The sequence below is a fragment of the Clarias gariepinus genome, chromosome 1, assembly GCF_024256425.1.
Source record: "Clarias gariepinus isolate MV-2021 ecotype Netherlands chromosome 1, CGAR_prim_01v2, whole genome shotgun sequence".
In the NCBI taxonomy this organism is placed as follows: Eukaryota; Metazoa; Chordata; class Actinopteri; order Siluriformes; family Clariidae; genus Clarias; species Clarias gariepinus.
This window is the reverse complement of record NC_071100.1, coordinates 8,052,163-8,073,644: the sequence shown is the minus strand read 5'-3', so window position 1 is coordinate 8,073,644 and position 21,482 is coordinate 8,052,163. Positions and strand designations below refer to the sequence as shown.

Sequence of the window (21,482 nt, the reverse complement as noted above, 5' to 3'; positions counted from 1 at the left end):
CCTATGTGTAGTATTGTTATACCCTTTGGTAATGTGTGAGGAACTAACACACCTCAATCCCATAACCATTTCATATGTAAAGTCCCCATATGCACATTCATATGCACATGCTCGTTCCCATCAAACGCAATGATACCAATAAAAATGATTAAAAAATTACTTATTTTCCAACATCAGCACAGGATCTGGAGGCTCCTACACTCTCAGTCCTGTTGTTCTTAATCACACAGGAGTTTATAGGTGCATAGGAAAGAGAGAATAGAACAACCCTCTCAAACAAAATACAGCAATCAACAGGCACTATGGATCACTGGTGAGGAAAAAATAACAACACTAGTGTTTTGGAGTGTCAAATACAGATCTGGCCTTTAAAAATGCACGTTTTGAGAAAAGGTATCCCGCGACTTGCAGCGGCTGCGAGTGAAGCTGTAAAATGCCCTTCATTACCTGTAGGGGGCAGTCGTGTTTCAGTCTGAAGTATTGTGTGTGTCTACTGAAGCCAAAAAATGTTATGCCTATTGATAGCAAGCGACAGAGCTCATAAACGTGTAAAGCTCAAACTGATATGTATTTATTCTTCATTTTCATTTAGAATTATTATTATTAGTAGTAGTAGTAGTTCTCCGAATTTATTATTGTTATTATTATTATTGTAACGCACCCGTGCCTGTGTGCAAAAGGGCTACAAAGATGTACGATATGTTAGCCTATAACAATATTGTTTTATTGTTTTTATGCGCTTTAAACTTTCAAGGGCACTAGTGGCTCAGTGGTAGGTGATTTGCCCGCCATGCGGAAGACCCGGGGTCGATTCCCAGTCAGTGCTCGAAGTGCCGGTGTTATGCGCTAAAATGCCACGATATAGCCATTACATTATCAAGTTATGCTTCAGTACTAAATGCATGTTTGCAATTAAGAATTTTTTTTTCTTAAGCTATGAAACACATTAGCACTCACCTCACAGTTGCGATAATTTAAAAATGATCATAAGCAAAAAGTGTAAAACAAAGGATTCACTTTTATTACATTTTCACCCAGAGCGGGATTCGAACCAGAGTCTGGACGATTTTATACTATTATTTAAGCAACGCCACACCACGTGGAAAGCGGCAAAAATGCTTCAATTTCATTGGCTGTCACTGAGTGTCAGCTATTCACGACTGGCCCCCCGCGGAACGCAGAATCCCCGGGCTTTGACTGCGCTTTCTCCATTCGTTGTTACAGGGGCGGACTGGGACCAAAAAGTGGCCCTGGACTTCCTGGCCCACAGCAGCCCACACCATAATACATTGGCTCATTAATGTAGAGATACATTTTTAACACCAGTTACTAGTATAAAAATATAACACAATACAGAAATCAATGCTATTTAAACATATTGTGGCGTGGGCGGGGCGGCGGCTGACGACCAGCATGCCTTGCGGGGATGTCGGTGTGTGTTCACCATGTTGGGGAAAGGTGTTTGGGTTGGTGGCTTCGGCCCTGTTTGTGTGAGGGGTGTGTGACGTGTGAAATGTGCTCCAGTTCAAGCTAGTGCTGAATTGGATGTAGGCTCCTGAGTGAAGGTGCTGCTCATGCCTTACATGCTGTGTGCTTAATAAAGTACTCCCAGCCATTGCATTGGGTAGCAAATAAGCTCACTCGTCTCTCCACCATCCTTTCCGGCGTAAAAACGCCCACAATATTATTTGAAGTATCACTAAACATATATTGGGTCATATTAGTAAAACAAAGAAACAAAGAAAAGAACATCAAGCTAAACAACATATGCATCTATAAAGACAATATATTAAAAGGAATAGCAATAAAACTGAACAGATGAGCTGAAATAAAATCAGTAGCAGCAGTAGCTCACGCTAGTAAACTAGTTACTTATTTTAATTATTATTGTAGTCAATATTAATACGAAATAATGCTGCTAATAATAATAACTACTATAATAATTACTAGCATGAGTTAACGCTGCTACTAATTTTATTCAGTTTGATTGCCATTCTTTTTACTTGGCTCTGGTAGATCAGGGGAGACGTGTTGGTCATCATCAGCAGGCACTGGTTCAACATCACTGATGAGTGGTATGTTTTACAATGCATCAAGATGATATCCCCGAATTGCAAAATGTTCATGATAACTCACAAAAAAGGCCAATCTGTCTTTTCCTCATAAAGTGGTATGGTGAAATTCCACCCATACAAGGGTCACAAATATACAAAGAAAAAAAAAATCAGAAAGGGGCAAATACTTTTTTATGGCACTACACATGTAGTCAGATTGTTCCACTGGGATTAAACTGTGCCAGGCGGAGTTAAAGCACTTTCAAAATCATACTAATATGAATCATACTACACTGATATAAATAACTTTGAATGATATGAATAGCTTTTTACCACCCTTGTGACTCAATAAGAGACAATGCAAAGAATATTTTCTAACAGCATTTTAATCATACATTTTGTCAGTATTGTCTTGCATCTTTTAAAATACATAAATAAATAAAAAATCACAATACTGACAAAATGTCTCATTTTGCTGTCAAACTGTTTTTAAGCCTCCTGGCTCTCTGTATGACTGGTGCTACTGGACACTGAAAATATTGTATTTTTATATGTTGTTTGTCTTATTATTCTTTCCTTTGTTTTACAAATATGACCCAATATATGTTCAGTGAAACTTTGTTTTACGTTTTTGTATTGTGTTAAATTTTTATACTAGTAAGTAGTTTTAAAAAATAATCTCCACTTTAATGAGCCAATGTATTATGATGTGGGATGTGGTGCGCTGCTGGATCCAGCCTCACTGTCCCTGACCTGTTATAGGCAGAATCTGTTAATTTTAAGCATTTCACAGCATTTACCTCAAAGCTTTTTCTTATTTTCGCGTAACCTTTTTTTCTTCCTCCTTTTCATTCATGGAAATTATTATTAATTTGCTCAGAAAATTCGCTGCATCGAGAAAGGATCAATATCTAAAAATTTTAAGATGCCCACGTGTGTGGACAAAAAATACAAAAGTGTATAATCTTTAATAAAGTTAGCCTAATACAATAATGTTTCCAAAGTTAAACTCCGCGCCTTGTTTTTATAATGTGGAGCAAGCCCGAGATCATATTAACGTTAATTATCGCCAACCGAAACGAATAAGCGGCTCCATCCCTTTGCCGCCTATTCAGGGAGCCTACGGAGTGAGCGAGTAGAGATGGTAGATTTGGGCGCACACCCATCAAAAGCGCACGCCTGACAGATCATCATAAGTTTCTTTAATAGTAAATAATGACCCCCGTTGCGCTGTACCACCGCTGGCAAAACCCTTATAAAATAGAAGTTAAACATTAAACGAATTTACAAAACTTTATACGTGTGGTTAAGCGCTGATTCTACATACAGTAGGAAAGTAAAGAGGAGCAATGGCAGACGTCTGGCCATCTGGAGCACCGGGAGTTTTCCAGGTGGGCCACTGGCCAATGTGGGCCAGCCTAGTCAATACGCAAATATATGTATATAAAAAAAATGATGGAAATCATAATATTGCATCTCTTTTCTACGCATATGGATGCGCAAGTGCGTCCCGACAAAGAGCGCGTGATTATGTTACCGCGGATCCCAGTGGAACATTCTGACTACATGTGCAGTGCCATGAAAAAGTATTTGCACCTTCCTAATTTTTTTCTTTGCATATTTGTCACAATTGTATAGGTGGAATTTCACCTAAACATTTCATGGGGAAAAGACAAATTGGCCTTTTTGATTAAAAACAATGCAATTTAAGGAAAATATCAATTTCTTCCATTCCAAGGATTAAAAACGGTAACAATGTCTACTTCAGAATCTAGAATCGAGAAGATAAAATTTACACAAATTTAAAAAGAGGCCTTAATCACTGAAAGTCTTTAGAAGAGCCTCAGATTCAAGAGGTTTTTAAAGTGTGGAGAGGTACATAACAGTTCCTCTGAATGTATAGGTGAGAACAGCTGATTTACACTTGCGGAGAGTGACTAATTTGCATTTGAATGTTGTCTGGCATTGTAAATGCCAGACACGCACATACTGAAAGAACAACAACCCAGGATTAATAGGAATAGGAGGCACTAAAGAGGAGGATTTTTATTTAGACTATAAAAAAATTAACCTGCGTCTATTTTTAGGCGTGCCAGATGCCACTTTTTAGTTAGAAGTTTTCAATACAAATCTTATAATGCCCACATGACATCAAAAATTCCCCTTGTTAATATTTTAACTATTATCATCCATGCCTAATTCCGCGGCCCCGCTTCTTCACATATCTGAAGGAGAGGCCGCCTAACTAGTGAGCGAGGAGCGATACTGATTTGGGCGCACCCCGTGGCTAAAAAAAAACTATTGTCCTCAAAAATGTAACAGATGAGGACTCTGATTAATGTGCAAAAACTATTTAATAAAACTATATAAGACTACATGCCTATATAAGACTCAACTTTTATTTAAGCGCACTCACAATAACGAAAAAACGTTGTGATTTTGTAAATGTTTGAAAGCAAATAAGCTGCGCTGTTCTGTATTGTTTTTTAGTGAACTTGAGCGCGTCAGAAAATGAACGCAAGCGTTTTTTTTAAATTGTCAGTCAGTCTGCTTGCTGTTTTCTTTATGTGTGCGCTCTGGATAAGAGTGTCTGCCAAATGCCTAAATGTATTATTTTTTATTATTGTTATTATTATTATTATTACTATTATATTTTAAGCAGTTGGCAAGCAGTTTTTTTGCTTTTTGCTGGAAAGAATTGATAAAGCTTGAGGGTCTCAATTTTTTTTTTTTTCTTCTTGCAATTTTTTTCTTTCCTGTCTTTCCTGTTGCTGTTGACGTGAGTGGTGGTGGCATTAATTTATAGTAACCAGTTGTCCACTGGATGGTAGGTGACCAGTGTTCTCCAGCCTTGCTGATTTACTGCACTCCAATTTGGTTTTTAAAGGTCCTACACATCCCATTTTTCATTAAATGTTAATATGATCTTTGGAGTCCCAATGAAAAGTTTGTATTATACGTTAATTAAAACACTACTTTTACCTGGTAAAAACTAGCTCTGTTCTCAGCAACCTGTTTCAGTACATGCTAATTTAAATGCTCATGACCTCTGCTGAGCCCGCTCCCCCAGTTCTGTGGGGCGTGTCTTCACAACACACGTGAGGTATAGCCATGGAAGTGTAGTCCAGTGCGGGCAATGCTTTGTGGGTAATGCAGTCCAAACTGGAAAACGCTGAATTATGGAGGCTGAGCCTGTTTTCTTCAGTCGTTTTTGGTTTGATTTAAGTACGGAACCTACGCGGAAGTTTGTAATATCGCCTGACAACGCAGAAATTAAAAGAATGGACATGCATCGACTCGATTTGTCTTTCTCATCACTGCATGGGCATGAATTAACGGGCAGACAAACAACAACATAAAGCGGAGAAACTTACCGAGAGAGATACGGACGCGATGTGTTTACTGATGTGTTTACATGACTTCTTAATCTTCGACAGACATCGTTATAAACCATCTAACGTAACAAAGGTAAGCATAATATAGTTTTCCAACTACGTACACAGTTTGCAACTAGACAATCACCTTAATGCATTGTTTATTATAAACGGGCGATTAGGGATTATATAGAGACGGATGTACATAGAGAAGAAGCCATAACCATGTTCTATGAAAGTATAAGTTAACTTACACTCCACATTCATCGTGATTATTAGAAAAGGCGATCTGCAAAGAGTCATAGAAAAATAAATTACTCACTGAGCCTGGTGAAGATAAAACAGGAACACGAAGCGTTAGTACAGATCCATTTTTTTAGGAGCAGCTTCCTAGTAAAACCTGCTTTATATTGACCCGCGTTTATAAAGCAGTCTGGTGAAAAATGATTATCGCAAACATGAACGCATTTAGGTAAATCGGCGGGGACGTTAGCTTTAAAAACTAAATTCAGCCACTGCGTCCTCAGTCGCTTAGATACCTAACCCTAGGTAGGTACCCTAGGTCACTAACCCTAGGTAGTGAATGATGACTGCTGTGTTCGCTATTACACCCAACAACTGTACACAACACTCGCTTAGGCGCCATTTTGCTCCAGCGGCGAAAAACAATGGCCAACAGCTTCTTCTCACTCGGGGCGGGTCTTTGCTAAAACACCAGTGTCAATCAACTAGTGTAGGAGCGGCCTCTTTTGGTGTGGCGTCACATCGACAGGCATTTGCGATTGGCCTGATTTCAGAAGGGGCATGTTATTGTAATAAATGAAAAGAAAATCACTGGGCGGCTCTTTATCATCGTAGAGTGGTTGTGTACACACTCTCCTAACACACAGTTCAGTCCAAACAGCTCAAAAAAGTGCATGTAGGCCTGTATGACCCCTTTAAACAACTTATGAGGACATAACAAGAATCAGTCATTAGTGGGGACCAAATTTGCATAGACAGAAAATTAACTGGTTTTCATAATGTTGTGGGGACATCGCTAGTGACCTAATTTGCATACATCACTAAATAGCTAAATGGATAAACACTTATAAGGCATATTACACAAGATCAAGGGGACATTGGTTTAACAAACATCAAACTGTGCATTTAACTTTTATAATTTATGCAAAATTACAAACTAAGCATGTCAAAAAAAAAAAAAAAATGGGTAAAGCACATAAAGGAGGACCAGGGGTAGCTCAGTGGTTAAGGCATTGGACTACGGTTCGAAAGATCCCAGGTTCAAATCCCACAGCCACCAAGTTGCCACTGTTGGGCCCTTGAGCAAGAACCTTAACCTCAACTGCTCAGATGTATAATGAGATAAAAAAAATAAATAAGTTGCTCTGGATAAGAGTGTCTGTGTAAGGGTCCACCACCAGAGGTCGCTGTTTTTTATTTGTAGTTTTTGTTGGCTGACTCAGTTTTCCAGCAGGCATCTCGGTCAGGTGATGCGAGTGCACACCTGAGCCGAGGTAGCCATTAATCCATCTATAAATAGCTGTTTAGACTGGGAAACTGTGTTGAGCATTTTTGGTTTTACCCCTGTCATTTGTGTGGGCATTTTGTTCTGTTTTGGTTTGTTTTGTTATTTGTTTAGTTTATATTTTAATTTAAGTTGTGTTGACTTGGGCTCTCTTATTGGCAATGTTTTCTGTATATGTTTTGTGTGTCTATTTTGGTGGAGCTGTTGCAGTCATGTCTGGTGTGGTTGTTGTCCTCCTGTTTTCTTGTGTTTAGCTAGAGCAGGTAAGTAGATAGGTGTGTGTTTGAGTTACCGTAACTAGCATGCTTCTAGCCATAGCCCCTTTGTGTCTCTAGGTTTTCTGTGTTTCCTGTCTCCCTAGATCCCAGTGAGCCTAGCCTTTGAGTGTCCCCTAGCCTAGCCTTTGAGTGTCCCCTAGCCTAGCCTTTGAGTGTCCCCTAGCCTAGCCTTTGAGTGTCCCCTAGCCTAGCCTTTGAGTGTCCCCTAGCCTAGCCTTTGAGTGTCCCCTAGCCTAGCCTTTGAGTGTCCCCTAGCCTAGCCTTTGAGTGTCCCCTAGCCTAGCCTTTGAGTGTCCCCTAGCCTAGCCTTTGAGTGTCCCCTAGCCTAGCCTTTGAGTGTCCCCTAGCCTAGCCTTTGAGTGTCCCCTAGCCTAGCCACTGGGTATCCCTTGTCTCTGTGTTTCTGTGCCCCAATTCCCTAGTGTGTGTTGAGGTATTGGGTAAGTGTAGCTTAGTGCATGTTGGAGCTGAAGACATGTTTAGTTAGGTGTATGTGTAGCTAACTGCCATGGTTAAGAGCAATCTTAACCATGTTTAGCTAAAAGCCATGCCTAGCTGACTGCCATGTCTTTAGCCTTAGTCTTGTCTCTCTCCTGTCTTTAGTCTCTACGTGTCACCCCTAGTCTCTACGTGTCTCTCTCTAGTGTCTCCCTCTAGTGTCCAGTTTCAGCTCCATGCATAGTTTGTGTGTCCTGTTACGTGTTTGTCCTCCCTCTGCCTGTGTCTCGCCACAGGGTGTGTTCTTCGTCCCTCTGCCTGTGTCTCGCCACAGGGTGTGTTCTTCGTCCCTCTGCCTGTGTCTCGCCACTGGGTGTGTTCTTCGTCCCTCTGCCTGTGTCTCGCCACTGGGTGTGTTCTTCGTCCCTCTGCCTGTGTCTCGCCACTGGGTGTGTTCTTCGTCCCTCTGCCTGTGTCTCGCCACTGGGTGTGTTCTTCGTCCCTCTGCCTGTGTCTCGCCACTGGGTGTGTTCTTCGTCCCTCTGCCTGTGTCTCGCCACTGGGTGTGTTCTTCGTCCCTCTGCCTGTGTCTCGCCACTGGGTGTGTTCTTCGTCCCTCTGCCTGTGTCTCGCCACTGGGTGTGTTCTTCGTCCCTCTGCCTGTGTCTCGCCACTGGGTGTGTTCTTCGTCCCTCTGCCTGTGTCTCGCCACTGGGTGTGTTCTTCGTCCCTCTGCCTGTGTCTCGCCACTGGGTGTGTTCTTCGTCCCTCTGCCTGTGTCTCGCCACTGGGTGTGTTCTTCGTCCCTCTGCCTGTGTCTCGCCACTGGGTGTGTTGTTCGTCCCTCTGCCTGTGTCTCGCCACTGGGTGTGTTCTTCGTCCCTCTGCCTGTGTCTCGCCACAGGACGTGTGGTGTTCATCCTTCTTTTGGAGGAGCAGTGAGGACTATCTAGTGAGACGTTGGTGTGGTGCCGTTATCCCCTGGCTTAGGCATTATGCTAGGCTGCAATGTTTGTTGATCCCTGGTCAAGCTGTCTGCGTGTTTCAGGGATTTAAGGCTTTTGTCTAAGATCAGGCCATGCAAGTTAGGCTGTGACTGAGTGTGTGTGGGGGATGGGTGTGTTCTGGCCCAGGTGGAATGGACACCTAATACAACAGCTTATTAAAATACATAGGAAGCACTGTGTCAATGCAGGCATTCTGTCTTGAGAACTATTAGTCCTGGAGCTTAGCTTTTTTTTGTTATCAAGGGGAATGTTTAATCTCTATAGATTTTAAGCTTTCTGTGTGTACTCCTAAAATTTTGGTTTTAGAAAAACATTCTGTAAAGTATATTCATTTCAATAGGACTTTCGATTTTGTTTCAGGTCCAGAACAAACTTTTAATAACAACCTGACCAATCAACTCCATTACTTTCTAGAAGTCAGGAGACCTCTCCATTATAACACATGTTATAGTGGTGTGTGCAAAAATGAAGGAGGATTGGTGAGGGGTACAAAGGTATTATTTGTTTTTGCAAAATACTTCTCCCTCTCCTCAGGACACCCATTCATTTTCAGTGGGCCACATATGGGGAGCAATTTATAGGGACCCATGAATCAACACACACTGCTCACACACACCTTTGGACTAATGTGTTCCAGCTGTGATGTCTCCTCACTCTGAAGTTAAACACTGCACGGCGTCTGTGAGAAGGCTGATCGTTCGTGGCATTTTACCTTTACAATAAATTTTTCATATATATTAATATTAATGTTCAGTTGAGGTTCCGTAAGAATATTCTGTGTAAAACATGTTGACAGACAGAAAACAGCTGATCATGATCTTAAACACAGTGTATCTCAGATAATTTCCACCAGCCCAGCCCCAGCACTTTAGAGATGATAATAAAAGGTCAGTATGAGCTGCACTACTGAGCTGTGATGCTCCTCTCCAGCCCTGAGCTCCATCTCACACACTTTAAACTCAACTCACAGCTCAAATCCTCCACTAGAGACTCATTTCACAAACACGCTGCTGCTGTTTATCACCTTACATTAACTGTATGACGAGGGATAACCCGTTAAATAGACATGTGTGACATTAAAAAGTAATTTATGCCAACTACAGGAGACAATTTAATAGATTTAATCAGTTTTAAGAGTTTACTGAACTCCTAAACTGTCTCAGCATGTCCACTAGCATAAGTCACTCTAACATTGCGATTGCTTTTATAAATAACACTAAAACACGAAAACAAACTTTAAAACATGTTAGAGTGACTTGCAAAATGCGATGTGGAGCAAATGGTCACACAAATACACCTATCCAGAGGGTCACTTATGTGCCAAAGCTAAAAACTGGTGGGGCACTTATTTATACCCTCCTCAACACGTTACAATACTTCAACAGTGTGGGGACATTTCTTTTGTCCCCATAACGGTTTCAGCCCCCATAATGTTTGTGTGTAGCCATAGTGATGTCCCCACAATGCGATAATTACACACACACACACAGACACACACACACAGACATAGTCTGTGAGACCACAGGAAGTTTAGACATTGAAACACATCACTTCTCTGCCAGTCAGTCAGTCTTTACAGGACCATGATGGAGTTCCGTCCACTCTCTGTGATGCTCTGTGAGTAAATGTTCTCTTTGACTTATTGACAAAATGCCTCAACCTTCTTGATGTAACTATTTGTGTAGGCAAGTGTGTCTGCATTAGAATAAAAAAAAAAATCAAATTTTACTGCAAATTTTTTTTTTTTTTTTTTTTTTTTTTAAAGCACATATTTAATGCAGATATATTTAGTAGCTTCTCATAAACAATGTTGTCAGAAGACATGTTCTATTGTCATGAAAAATCTTGCACTGGGTTTCAATTCAAATTACTGGTTTAAGCAACGATTTCTATGTCATTACTACATTACATAAGGTTGTTAAAATAATGCCATGGTGAATTCACACATTAATCACAGTTAAGGGCAGTCAAGCAAAATATTCGAGTGTTAGGAATGTTTTTTATACATTAGTGTAAAAACTTGAGCAAAAATTATGCAGACACAAGCAGAGGCCCTAAAATAGAGAAGTAATTTTTGTTAGTTTGTTTTTTGGTCTATTTAGCAGTGTGGGTTTAGCAGGAAGAGGTGTGAAATGATGTATGAGACTGATAACAGGCTTTAACTAAACAGAGTTTTACCTAAATATGGACAACATATATACCTCATGTATAACTCAACATATGATTGGTCACTTTTAACATGAACCTTTTCCAAGATGGCGCCGGTTAGGTCAGCTGCCGTCACGATTGCTCCGACAACCTTTTCTTTGTTTTTGTTAGTTTTTAGCGTTTTAAAACCAGTCAAATTACCACCATGGAGTACATTAGTTATGATAGAGACACTCTTGTTTCTATTGGTATACAATGTACTCACAATTCGAAACAATTCGTTTTTAACCCCGGATCCGAGCTGGCCGAGTGAGATCCTGAGGGAGAACAATGGACGCGACGCGAAGTGGCGGCCCTGAGGGAAACGAGCCGGTGCACACCACACACCTCTGCCTAGCATCCTGCTCGCCAACGTCCAGTCACTGGAGAACAAGCTCGATGACATGCAATCTCCTCTGCTTCACCGAGACATGGCTGAACCCAGCAGTGCCGGACCACGCCATCCAGCCGGCCGAGTTCTTCTCGGTTCACCGCATGGACAGGACGTGGGACTCGGGGAAGTCAAGGGGAGGCGGCGTGTGTTTAATGGTGAACACTAGCTGGTGCAACAGCGCGAGCGTTGTTCCTCTCACACGCTCCTGCACACCAAATCTGGAACTACTGTCCATCATGTGTCGTCCTTTTTATCTACCTCGGGAGTTTACATAGGTCATAATCAGCGCCATTTATATTCCACCACAAGCGGACACGGACACTGCCTTATGCGAGCTGCATGAGGCACTCACACAGCACCAAACACAACACCGGGACTGCGCTTATTGTGGCGGGGGACAAAGGCTGAAACAGGAAGTTTACAGGAAGTTCCGGTTCAGAGTAAGGTCGCGCGCTGGACAGACCAATCGGTGGCCGCGTTACAGGACGCACTCGATAACGCAGACTGGGACATGTTCAGAGACAGCTCACACAGTATGGGCAATTTGGAAATGCTAGTTCACCTAACCTGCATATCTTTGGACTGTGGGATAATTAAACAAATATATATCAAATAAAATTATACCAGTTTGAAATTAATTTGATTTGAATCATTTAAGTGTGACAAAATTTTTCATTAACTCCTTGATGTTATTTTATTTTTTTAATGAAAATGTCCTACACTTGGCCTTCTGAGGAATCAGTAGTACTTTTTTTGAGATCACATCAGTGCATCATTGTGTCTATAATGTGTAGTGTTTAATGATGTACTGAATCTTTTAGATGTATAAAGCACATGTTCTGTTTTTTTTCTTATTCAGTGCTGATTTCAGTTATACCATTGACACCTGCTCAAGGTGAGTGTACTGTACATTGTATGCTGTTTGTTTGTGCATATTTAATTTGAATTTGAGCAGAGAAGGTTGTGTTTTGTGCATTACCCTGCAGAGTTTCTGAGTTTGTTAATATTATCTCATATCTGTAAAGAGAATCAGCTACTTTAACTGAGTTGTGTAAGAGAAAAGTAGTCAGGACACTCGTGCAGATGTGACTTTATTTAATATTCACAGGATTAGAGACTAGAAACTGCTAAGCTTTAGTAGAGACACAAATACAATGATAATCTCATTAGAACCATAAGCAATCTTTTTGGGACCACATGGGCTTGTACGGGTATTGTATTCAACCTAGTGGAAGCCATATTAGCACAGGGCTTGTAATGATAGGGTCAAAATATTAAAGGTAAAAACAATGTAAGTGGTGCAATGTACGGGGGAACACTGTGATAAATTATTATTATTATTATTTAGGGCTGTTTTCGACTAAGGATTTTCATAGTCGAATCTGATTCGTTTGATCATGCCATAGTCGAACCTTTTTTTTTTTTTTTTTTTTAGATAGCAGCTAGATTTTTTCCATTTCAAACAAAAGAGTTAAAAAAAACTAAAAGAAAAACATGATGTGTAACAAATACCTTTTATTCATTTAAAGCCAGATGGGGTCCTGCTTCAGAGCGCTGTTTATGCAGAGTTGTAATGTGTGGCCCGCGCAGCGCACTCCTTTCATCTTTCCCCAGCGGGGCTGCCGGAAGGAACGGCTAGCGCTTTCCTCCAAGTGTTTTACTCTGCCCTTAACGGTGCGTGATCGAGCAGTTCGAAAAGATGCGGTCGGCTCGCGTCACGTGGTTCGGAGAAAACACGGGAAAACTTTCGTCCTCCCGACTGAGTGGTGGTAGCCTTAATGTGGGAGCCCCCTAGTGACGGGGAGGAATTGGCCACTACTAGAATTGGACAGGACTAAATTTATAGAAAAAAAAAAAAAAAAGTTATTAAAATCTGTAACTTTAATATTACCTGAAGACAGCAATAAAACGGCAGAGTTAAATTCCTCTTATGAGCTGAGTCATCTACTGTAGAACATTTGAATGAGACTGTAATGTAGATTTGCACAATTCTAGTATTGCACTCCTTAACTTAAGATTTTTCACCCAATTCAACTTTTAACATCACAAAACACAAGCATGCTAATAGGTTTCACAGTAAGAATTTTGTCTAAATACTGTTTAGGTTAAAGTGATCCTGGAGCATCCTGTCCATCCTGTGAATGAGGGACATCCTCAGAAATACTGTAGTTTATATCACAACGCAAAGCCCTCAAACATCTAATCTGAGTTCTATAAAGATGAATCCGTCCTCAAGGCCTGCAAGACAAGCATTGTTTAAAAGCATTTTTTTTATAGTTTTATACTTGCAAACTCATATTTAGGATTTCATTTCAATTCCAAGTAAACTATATATTAGACATATTTATGATTGTTTACATGGCTAGACCTCAGGTATGTTAGTTAGGTCTACTCTTAGCCCTCTTTGAAAGGTTAGACACAGCTGTATTATGTAGATTATACTACAAATCAACAGCAGATAAGCTTTTGCATAGTATTGTTATACCCTTTGGTAATGTGTGAGGAACTAAAACACCTCAATCTCATAACCATAATCATATGTAAAGTCATATTTAATGCTAAATTTAAATATTTCATAAAATAAGTTTATAGAGATAATGTGAATTAAGCACACGTTTCCTGTAGTGAAAAATACAATATATTTTATATATTTTTTTTAATTGCCTGTTTTCTAAAACTAATTTTAATTGTAATTTTCCATTTGAGGATTTTTTTCCTTCTTAACACCTACATTATTGTGTCTGTGGGGTCTATTGAGTCATACTAAAGTATAATAAAAGAAGACTGTTTTGGTTATTATATTATGACTTTATTGCAGTGGTGTTGTGAACATCATCGTGTAATTAGTTCAATATTAATTTTACATATTTGTATTTTTTTTCTGTATTTAGCATATTTAGTGTTTGATTCCTTATTCTGTATTCAGTGTGACATCAGAAATCAATGGCAAAATTATTATTGTATATAAATTAAATGTAAAGATTTAAAGTATAGTTTTGTATTTCCTGTGTAACAGAGAGACCAGAGGCAGTACTGAGTGTATCTCCACAGAGCTGGCTGACTGAAGGAGACTCAGTGACTCTAAACTGTGAGGTTAAAGACTCCTCTACAGACTGGACATTCAGCTGGTACAGACATCTTACTTACAGAGATGGCCTACTTCAATTAAAAAATAATAATGGCTATGTGGAGCTTCTCTCAGTCAACAGCAGAGGATCTGGAGGCAACTACACTCTCAGTCCTGCTGCTCTTAATCACACAGGAGTTTATAGGTGCAGAGGAAAGAGAAAAAAACAATTCTTTACAAAGTTCAGCAAACCACAGCCAGTATGGATCACTGGTGAGGAAAAATATCAACAATGATGTGTTGTAGTACTAAATATAGGTGTACACTTGTGAAAATAAATGCAGCATTGATTTAAAATATGATGGAGGAATACACTCACCGGTTACCTCATTAGGTGGAACTTTTGCTTGTTAACACAAATATCTCATCAGCCAATCACATGGCAGTAACACATTTCGGCATGTAGACATGGGCAAGGTGATCTGCTAAAGAAAGGAGATTTGAGTGACTTGTTGGTGCCAGATGGGCTGGTCTGAGTATTTCTGAAATTGTTTGTCTACTGGTATTGTCATGGACAACCATCTCTAAGGTTTACAGAAAATGGTCTGAAAAAAAAAGAAGATTTTAAGTGAGGTTAGCTATCTGGGCGAGAATGTGCTGTTGATGCCAAAGTCAAAGGAGAATGGCCAGGTATACTGAACACACAACATTGAATAATTGAATATTGTTGCTGACCATGTCCATTCCTTTATGACCAGAGGATAATGTGGCATTTCACAAATATATAATCATCTGAAACTGGCTCCTTGAACATGACAATGAGTTCACTGTACTCAAATGGCCTCCACACTCAAATGGCCTCCACAGTCACCGGATCTCAGTCCAATAGAGTGGCTTTGTGATGTGGTGGAAAGGGACAGTTGCATCATGGCCGTGTAGCCAACAAATCTGCAGTGACTGCATGATGCTATCATGTCAATATGGACCAAAATGTCTGAGGAATGTTTCCACTACCTTATTGGATCTATGCAATTAAGAATTAAGACGGTTCTTTATGCAAAAGTGTGTCTAACCCAGTACTAGGTGTACCTAATGAATTGTCCTGTGCGTGTACAACTGTGCCTAGATTTATTAAAAGATGTTACTCTTTTGAGTGAGGAATTTGTAAGGCAGTTCATTAGCCCTAAGCAATCCACAGCCACTAACTGATAAATAAAAATACAAACCCTGATGAGTTGCAATAACAAATATTAGTAATCAAATGTGCAAAGTAACACAAAACTGATTTGAAATATAATGAAGAAATACAGTTACAATATAACCTGTAAAAATATTCCCTCTAGTCCGTGATGGATGTTTAAGGAAGTTGAAAAGCCCTAAGCACTGGTAGAGGATTATTCTCATTCATATATAAATTTAAGTTGACCATAAAAACACAATCATAATAACACATCAATTATTATTATTATTATTATTATTATTATTTTATTTTATTTTATTTATAAGTGAATTATACACATAATTATAATGTTGTGTGTTTAAGGTGAATCTCCTCCAGTCTCTCTGATCATCAATCCCAGCAGAACTCAACACTTTACTGGTGACTCTCTCTCACTGAGCTGTGAGGACCAGAGTAACTCTACTGGATGGACAGTGAGACGATACACACACAGTGAGGGAGTGTCAGATTGTTCACAGTGGGGATCTGTTACAGGCTCTACATGTAAAATCAGCTTCCTCTCCACATCACACACTGGAGTTTACTGGTGTGAGTCTGAATCTGGAGAAAACAGTAATCCTGTCAACATCACAGTGCATGGTGAGTCTTTTTTTATTATATATATGTATGGTTTTATACATATGGTTTTCCTTGCAATATATAAAGTAATAAAAAAAAGACTCACCACCATGGACAGAACAGAAAATTTGGACTTCCACATTTCCCAGTGAAACACATTAGTGTGATTGTTTTGTATTGTTGAATTGGATACAAACTCTTTAGATAAAGGACTGTGAAACTATAGTTGTTTAGAGCTGCATTACAGCATTATTCAGTGTTTTACCTGCACTACCGTAGATGAATCAGCTCATGAGATAAACTTAACTGTAACACAATATTACTATATAAATATTTATATATTTTACTCAGTACTACTCAAAACATTATAAGAAGTTATATGTTATTTAATAGTAATAGTATGTCAAGTTTATCTCCTGAGCTAATTTATCTACAGTTTAGGTAGTTTAACAAGAATAAAGTATAATAATAATAATAATAATAATAATAATAATATTCTCCTCTGTATCATATCCATCACATGTAGAAGCTCCATTCTCAGTGCTCATGCTGATCAGTAGTATAGTGACGGCCTCTCCATATCTGCTGGTCACCATCATTCTGCTGATCAAATGTTACAGAGCTCGAGGTGAGAACTCTTCCAGGACATCTCTATAATAATGTGACATAATAAGTGACATAATGAATGACACTAACTATATACTATATGACTAGAATAATAATCTGTCTGTCTATTTATTACTATTATTCTTATTACCTTGCTACCTTATCATTACATGGGCCAGTGCAATTATAATTTCACTACATGATATGTTATGGCTGGTGAAATAATTTGTCTCTAAAGCCATCACCGACACTAATCTACCTCTACATTCATCAAATAAGCTACAAATTTAGATGTTTGGCTTCTGCAATAATGTCTGTATCTCTAATTATCAATTAATTAATGTAAACCAGTCCAATGTTTATAGTTTTTCTAATTGCACCATTTTAGAATTTCTAATTTCATGTACATCGTATAATGACAATAAAATCTATTCATGCAAGTTTTTTTTTTTCTTTTTTTAATGAGCTAACCCTTCATGAGCTATTGGAAAATTCATGTGTAATGTTTATTTTCTAACACTTACTTTTCTGAAGCACTGTCACTTTTTCACTTCACTTCACCCTTTAAACTGTATTAAAAATGAGTTCAAATGCAATTTATCTGGCTTCATGATACAAACAACGTTTATGAACCTGCTACAAAAGTGACCTTGTTATTTTCTTTAACAGCTCAAACTGATGGAGAGAGAACCGTGAATGCAGTCATAGAGGACTGAGCAGAGTCGCTGTATAAAGAGAGGATGCAATGATGTTTTTTTATTTTATTTTTTTAGATTATTGGATGGATTGTATGATAAGGTTTTTTTTTTTTTTTTTGCTGTGATGTTTCGCTTTGAACGCAATCTTTGTAAGGTACAATAGAAAATGAGAAAAATACTTATGTAAATAGGTTTTCATTGTCAACAGCAGCCTCATAGTGTATATTTTATATATTAATTGACTTTAACTGAAGCTGTGTGAGGAGATTTGTGGATTTAGTAATGTTCAGAGATGTTACTTGTAGAAAGCAGGACAGTAGAACCCTATATTTCCTTACACCTTTATGTAAATGTAACACAACAGCGTATATCATTTAATAGTAGAGGCAGTTCAGTGGGATGTGTCATTGATTCCTAACAAGCTGAGATATATTATCTGTGAATTATATGAGACAAATAAAAGCTTCTTCGTATTATTGATATTCTGGCTCTTCATGCTTAGAGACGGTACACAAGTAAGAGTGTAAACAATGTTTATTACCAATCTGCTGAATCCCCAGTCAACCATCAAGTGTCACTGAAACGAGTCTTCATTAGACTGCTAAATTAGATTGGCCTGACTATAAATCAGCATTAAAATATCCTTAACTGAAATGCATATCAAATTAATAACTTTTGAAATCATTAACAAACCATTTGTTTTTTACTGCCACATGAGGCAAATTTTTACATCAAGCCCAGACCCTATTGTGTTCAGTGTATTTCCATCCTTAATTCCAATTGCATTGTGGAGAGACCTTTAGGATTGTTATACTATCGAAAATTACCTTGAGTAGTCATGTTGTAAATTAGATCCTGAGAGTTTTTACAGAGTCCTTTTCACAGTACCAAAGGAATCCATGGTACTTCTGGTCATCATCAGAAACACCACATTCTCCATCCTTATGTAAACCACATCAAGACACATATCATGTTGTTATTAGTTTTCTGTCATTAATATGTTGTTAACGGGGATGTCTTGGTATTGTGCACTAAATTGTAGGACGGTCCAGATTGGGCTTGGTTTATTTGGAAGGTAAATTTAAATTTTGAATGTTATGAGTATTCCTGGATAAATTTGAGTGCAAATTCTTCTTTTGCACAGCTATTGTCAAATATATTTTGCATGTATTTAAAGAACTGTCCCTTTCCTATGTGATGTGATCTGTACTTTGTGATGCAAGTAATTTAAGTAGATTTTCCTTGTTATGTGTTAAACAAGTTCTGGGAACTTTAAATATTAAGGGTGATATTCACCTATTGACTTTATTCTTGCAGACCTCTCGTTCCATGAGTCTAATAAAAGCCAGGTCTTTTCTCGAAGCTGCAATTCTGCTGTCATTTCAGGTTCTTATATGACTAACCGTGTTAAATCGTCTTAACCTCACTTGTGTTTAAATGCAATTGAATATTCATGAAAGTTTAAACAAGTTTTGAAGATTTGCACAAAAATGGGTGGAGAAATTTTTTGAAGGTAAAAAAATGGATAATGGGATGTAAAATAAAAAAACAGAAAAGTGAGAAAAAGTGCAGACGGAAAATAAATTACGACATGAAAGGAACAATAATAATACTCATAAAAACAACAAGAACAGTTATACTTGTTAATATTTTTATTGTTAATGTTATTGTCATTGTTATTATGTTTTATTATTGTTATTATTATTGCAAGCAGTTTTTAGGTGCATTACTGCCAACTGCTGGAAAGAAGTGATAAAGCTTGAGGGTCTCAATCGGTTTAAATTTTTTTCTATCCTGTTGCTGTTGACGTGAGTGGTGGTGGCATCATTTTATAGTAACCAGTTGTCCACTGGATGGTACTGTAGGTGACAACTGGCAGTGTGCTCCAGCCTTGCTGATTTACTTCACTCCAAATGTTTTGTAAATTGTAAGGGAGTCACAAAATGAGTGGATACTCTGTACAGTTTATTTATGCCAGTGTGATTATTAAAATGTTAAATAAAATAAATACATAGATACAAATGAAGGAGTATAATCTGGTTATTTGGCAAATGTTCATTAAAATAAAAAAGTGACTTTCCTCCAACTCCTTTCTCTCCGTCTTTTTCTCTCTCACACACACACACACACTCTTGTAATTAGGGCATTATGTGGACAGTAGTCCCACCCATCAGTTTTGGGGACACCGTGTTCCATTGATCCTCTGGGTGTAAAAAAAAATCAGGCATGTACAATTAAATTCTTTAAACACAAATATCACTTTATATTACAGTTTCACAGTAAAAGAAAATGTGCTTGGTTTTTAAACAAGTTATGAGGACATAAGAATCAGTCATTGGTGGGGACCAAATTTGCATAAACAGAAAATTAACTTATTTTCATTTACATTTACATTTAGGCATTTGGCAGACGCTCTTATCCAGAGCGACTTACAAAAAGTGCTTTAATGTTTACAACATTGGATACATACTTACACTGGGTTACCTAGGTTAATAACTAAGTACCATTAGTTCAACACATCTGAGTTTTTTTTTTTTTTTTTTTTTCGGGGGGGTTAGTCCAAGTACTGGAGAAACAGATGCGTCTTGAGTCGTCGTTTAAAGATAGTCAAAGTCTCTGATGTACGGACATCTAGAGGAAGTTCATTCCACCACCTAGGTGCCAGAACAGAAAAGAGCCTGGATGAATGCCGCCCTCGATCCCTGAAAGATGGTGGGATGAGGCGAGCAGTGCTGGAGGATCGGAGGGAACGTGATGCAGTGCGTGGTGTAATTAGCGCAGAGAGGTAAGTGGGTGCTGGGCCATTTTTAGCTTTGTAGGCAAGCATCAGTGTTTTGAATTTGATGCGGGCAGCTACAGGAAGCCAGTGCAGGGAGCGGAGGAGTGGGGTGGTGTGGGAAAACTTGGGAAATGTTGTTTCATAATGTTGTGGGGACATCGCTAGTGACCTAATTTGCATACATCATTAAATATCTATGTCACGAATCCACTCCCTGTGACTCCCTCCGATCACCACCAGAGGGAGCCATCCCCGGAGTACTAGTCTCTTTAGGACTCCATTACCCACAATCCTGTGCCTGGGGCTGATCACCAGCCCAGGTGTCAACAATTACCCACAGACTTTAAATTACATGCTTACTCTCACCACCTCGCGAAGTCTTGTTTTTGCTGCTGCTGACATTTCTGAGCGTTTATCCCTGCTTTCATCTCTTGTTGCCAACTGGATTGTTTTTGTACTCTGTCTGCCTGCCGCCTGCCTTTTGACCCACGCTTCTGTTTATTGGATTTGCTCTATTGGACCGCCGCCTCCCACGACCCTCTTGCCTGGACTTTGATTCTGATTCTGGTTTGTCTACACTGTTCTTATTGCCCCGGTTTGACCCTGATTTGTTTGTATAAGTGTTCGCTTTCAATAAACTTGCATATGGATCCCATTCACGCTGACTCTGCGTCACAGAAGACTTCGCCGCCTATTGATCCAGCAACTATGTATCAGCTCACCACGGAACTGTCTGCCCAAGCATCTGTGCTGGCGGCCCAGCAGCAACAACTCGACCGCCTCACTACCCTCACCGAGGAACTAGTGAAGATGCTGCAAGCGCTCCGTACTCCGTCCGCTGAGTCATCCAGTTCTCTGCCTAGCCCGACGACCCACGCCACAACAACCGCCTCTACCACAACAAGTCCACGACTGGCGTTCCCGGACAAGTTTGACGGAACACCTACTAAGTGTAAGGGCTTCTTATTACAATGCTCTATGTTTGTGAATCAGCAACCTACCTTGTACCCTACTGACACTTGCCGCATAGCTTTTGTTTGCTCGTTGTTGTCCGGTAGAGCACTCGACTGGGCCACGGCTGTGTGGAGTGAGGATTTACGTAAGGGACTCAATGCCGAGCTTCAGTCGGAGCTCGCCTGCCGGGATGAGGGAAAACCCCTGACACAATTCATTGATCTGGCCATTCGTGTGGATAACCTAATTCAAGCACGCCGCCCACAACGAACAACCACCTTCCCCATCTCAACCAGCCCACCCCAACTGGAGAGCAAACC

General features: G+C 39.4%; 1 protein-coding gene across 1 annotated transcript in view; it reads left to right on the top strand.

The window, feature by feature from the left end:
• The window catches only part of LOC128512085 (leukocyte immunoglobulin-like receptor subfamily B member 1), a 42,672-nt gene extending 21,766 nt beyond the window's left edge, over window positions 1-20,906 (top strand). Inside the window, exons 2-5 of the mRNA XM_053485240.1 lie at window positions 14,277-14,600; window positions 15,871-16,143; window positions 16,637-16,753; window positions 20,887-20,906. Of these exons, the coding sequence (XP_053341215.1) occupies window positions 14,277-14,600; window positions 15,871-16,143; window positions 16,637-16,753; window positions 20,887-20,906 (734 nt within the window). The remainder of the gene's footprint in view (window positions 1-14,276; window positions 14,601-15,870; window positions 16,144-16,636; window positions 16,754-20,886) is intronic.
• Window positions 20,907-21,482: the final 576 nt, after the last annotated feature.